The sequence below is a fragment of the Temnothorax curvispinosus genome, unplaced genomic scaffold (genome assembly GCF_003070985.1).
Source record: "Temnothorax curvispinosus isolate PA1 unplaced genomic scaffold, ASM307098v1 QBEX01016573.1, whole genome shotgun sequence".
NCBI lineage: Eukaryota > Metazoa > Arthropoda > Insecta > Hymenoptera > Formicidae > Temnothorax > Temnothorax curvispinosus.
The window spans coordinates 16,296-20,499 of record NW_020226353.1 but is presented as its reverse complement, the minus strand read 5'-3'; the positions used below and the strand labels follow the sequence as shown (position 1 = coordinate 20,499).

Below are 4,204 nucleotides of genomic sequence, written 5' to 3'. Positions count from 1 at the left end.
CAGCAACAGCAACAGCAACAGCAACAGCAACAGCAACAGCAACAGCAACAGCAACAGCAACAGCAACATCACCATCAGCAGCAGCAGCAGCAGCAACAACAGCAGCAACAGCAGCATCAGCAACAATACCCTGTCACGACGTCGCAATATCAAGCAGCCGCAGTTGCCGCTGCGGCAGCTGCCGCTGCCGCCAGCACGATTGGTTACACACACTCTCATCCGGGCCATGGCGGACACGGGGAAGCGGGCTCCGAGGTATGGCAAGGAGTGCAACACCATCACTACCAGTACTATCCCTACCACCATCACCACCCCGCACCACCAAGGCACACGCCCCAGTGAGTGTCACTGCTGCCTCACAGATTTTATTATAATTTTTCGTCGTCATTTACAGTAAGGTGATCAAACTCCCGAAGAAATATATATATCATTGCTTGCGCTTTTTAAACTTGCAACTGTACAATACCGATCTTGGCTCTCTGAGAACACTATTGATTTTTATTATTTTATCTTTGCTTCTTGAATCGGATCGACTTAATCTTTAAATTACAGTTTTTGCTATATTTATATTTTAAATACAAAAATGGGTTAAAATAGTAAACTTTTTAAGAAAATGAAACAAATATTGAGCACTCTTTTAAGGCGAATTTAGCAAATCGGAGGATTGATCATCTTAAACTTAAAGATTGAATGTGAGATGTTATTGCTATATACGAGTGGTTTCAATGCTAAAATAATTTCTATTTATGGAAAAATTAAATTCCATACAAAACTTTTCACTTTTATATCATGTATAAACAGAACGTTAAATTGGATTTAATATTATTTTTTGAGATACTTTTTGAAATATTATATTTGAATCTTGAAACCATTAATAATTAGTATTGTTTATTGCATACAAAATCTGTTATTTGCAGATTGTTCGTAATACAAAAGCATTATTGCATTGAAAAATAAAATTACAATTGCAAAATAAACAGATTAACATACTTCGGCTCGAAGAGGTTCGAATACTTGATAATTTTAAGTACTCAAACATCTCTATCAATTAAACAGTTTATAATATAAAAATATATTTGAATTTTTATGCGAATATTTACACTTATGGATGTAAATTTTCTATGATTTATACTTGTTTATTTAGTACATTGTGAAAGCAAATGCATGCATAATTAAAAATTTATTTTTGCATCAGTTTAAGGAGGTATGACACTTTTGAGCATGAACTCTTTTCACGATTTGTTTTAACATATAAGGAATAGAGCAATCGAAAATCGGCTATAAGGGGTCTTTTTATTATACATTGAAGATGTAAAAAAAATTTGTTTGTATATAAAAAATTTGTTTGTATATAAAATACACCCTGTCAAAAGAGGCCGTGTGCGTCACGGGGGTCCAGCTGGTGTACACGATTTCGGCTGACTGGCATGACCTAGAACAGAAATCCAAAAAAATTCTTAATCTGTGATAGATTGGCTATGGAGGTACGTAGCCGTTTTTAAATTGGATTGTTAGTTTTTTTTTTGGGAACCAATTTTATACACGATTTTTCAGTGCAAATTTGGACACTTTTGTTCAAATTAGTGTCAATTTCGCAAAAATTAGTATTTTTCAAAAATCCTACGTACCTCCATAGCCAATCTATCACAGATTAAGAATTTTTTTGGATTTCTATTCTAGGTCATACCAGTCAGCCGAAATTGTGTACACCAGCTGGACCCCCGTGACGCACACGGCCTCTTTTAACAGGGTGTACGAACATGATTTTATATACAAAAAAATTTTTTTTTACATTTTCAATGTATAATAAAAAGACCCCTTAAAGCCGATTTTCGATTGCTCTATTCCTTATATGTTAAAACAAATCGTGAAAAAGAGGTTAAATTTCATGCTCAAAGGTGTCATACCCCCTTAATTTTAATAATTATAATAAAGTTTACTACCACTATTATAAGAATCATAAGAGTTTAATAACGTTGAGCTCCGGCAATATGATGGTTACTCTAAACGATTGTTCGACAACGTCATCAATCAAAGAATAAGCCAAACACGCAAGTGTTACGTAAAAAAAAACAACAATAGTCTTTACATGATTAGGAAATTGCATCCGATTCAATCTTGTTTTCCAAGAAAAGTATGTTTAAGAAATAAATAAGACGTAATTGGACGGTCGATCGTTTTATAAGTAAACTACTTGATGTTGGATCGCAAATCAAACTTTTGCAATTGTCCAATATTTTTAATTCGGGTCGAGTTATTAAGAAAGTTTTTGCAATAACATTAAAAAGCAGATTTTTGGCCAATTTCTTGCTCAATGCGTTGTACCAGATCTGTAGCGAAAGAAGCCCAATTTAGTACACGTAAGATAACGGGGAGACCGTCCATTTGGTTGCAGCACGCCACCGTCAGCTGCGGGAACGGGGACGGGGGTGGCGGCAGGCATGGGCATGGGCACCGGGGTGGACAACAGCACCAGCAACAACAACAGCAACGTCTTGTACCACCCTCCGCACCACCACCACCACCACCACCACGTGGGATCATCGGCGGCAGTGGGAATGGTGCCAACTGTCCCACAGATTCCAAACCGGACGCCGGGAGTCCTCTGCTGTCCATCTCTGAGGTGACTAACACCCTGCTCAACCAATAGTCAATAGTCCCTTGGTCACTTTGGCGTCGCTTTACGTCAGCAATGAAGGTAAGCTTGGCCGACGCTAAATGAATGCTACATAGCATCATCGAGGTGAATTGAGTGATTTGAGAGAGAACGAACTGCCCAACAAATAAATTTAAGTTTATGTACGATTTATATAGATATAATATTTTCAGGCTTCGTTGTCGGACAGCTCATCATCTTGACAAAGTACTCAACTATAACAGAGCACGGAATTATTTTATTATCTTAATGAATTTAAAGTAGTAGTTTAATTATTAGAAGTAATGTTTTACCAAAATATTAAACTGATTATTTTATTAACTAAATTTGTGTAAAATTAATAATACACTATTGATATATATTTTCTTCTTAAATCATAATTCTTCCCTTCCTCAAACAAATATAAAATTATTTTTGCATATACATTTTACGTAACATTATATAGAATAAAAATCAATAATTATGGTGCGAGCTTTTAAACCACGTTCTGTATTTTTTTTACTTTTGCAGGTATCTCTGAAGAGATGTCTTCATTGAAGCGGATCCCAAAATGTGTCACTGTACCATACAGATAATGTCGATTAAAAAAAAATAAGAATTTACGTGTAGTACTGTAACATACTCATTGCAAAGCTAATAACCAATTTAGTATTACATAACTTTTATTAATTTATCCATACCGAGATATACGTTAAGTGGATGTTCTTCAGGATTCACAGTTTGAGTCTGCATGTGACACTGATCGCAAGTTTGTATGCGTGAGGGGCAGCGATTACGAGACGTTTTGCGATTTTATTTATGCGCCGCTACTGGACGCAACGATTGCATGACGAGTAGCAATACCACCGTATTGTAGAACGGATACAAATAGATAAATCTAACAAATCTCGAAACTATACTATTTTTTTTATATTTTCAAAGATTGGTTATATCGAGAACAGATGTCCAACTATTTATTTCAATTTAACTAGTCCTTTTGTAAGAATATAAGAAAAAATCTAATTTATTATAATGTAAGAAATAATTCTCGTCACATTATATGAAATAAAATTTAGCAATATAAAAGCAAAATTACACTCTATAAAAAGATAAAGATTGAGAACGAATTATATATATATATATATATATATATATATATAGGGTGTTCTAGGTCAGGTCAGTGAAACTTCAGGGTCTTACAGAAAATTGAATTGAGAATAAAAAAGTTCCTATAAACATAAGTTTGGAAACGCTTCCTTAAAAAAATTACTTAAAAAAGTGATAATACAAAGGTTACATTAATGCGAATAAGGACAACAATTTTATTAAAAGTAGTAGAAAAATAATTTTCAACCAAATTATCAAATATGTTCAAAATAATGTTCCTGTGTATTAATGCATTCATGCCATCTACGCAATATTGATTGACTGCATTGTGCAATAACTTTTTAACGTAGTGTTTCCGGACCTATATTTATAGAAATTTTTTGTTCCAAATTCAATTTTTTATAAGATTCTGAAGTTTCATTGACTTGACTTAAAACAGTATATATACTGTGTAACACAATG

At 34.1% G+C, this 4,204-nt stretch overlaps 1 protein-coding gene across 1 annotated transcript in view; it reads left to right on the top strand.

Annotated features, from left to right (window-relative positions):
• LOC112466804 (circadian locomoter output cycles protein kaput-like) overlaps positions 1–3,668 on the top strand; it is a 33,038-nt gene extending 29,370 nt beyond the window's left edge. The window contains exons 7-9 of the mRNA XM_025035128.1: positions 76–338; positions 2,396–2,698; positions 3,167–3,668. Of these exons, the coding sequence (XP_024890896.1) occupies positions 76–338; positions 2,396–2,627 (495 nt within the window). The 3' untranslated portion in view covers positions 2,628–2,698; positions 3,167–3,668. The remainder of the gene's footprint in view (positions 1–75; positions 339–2,395; positions 2,699–3,166) is intronic.
• Positions 3,669–4,204: the final 536 nt, after the last annotated feature.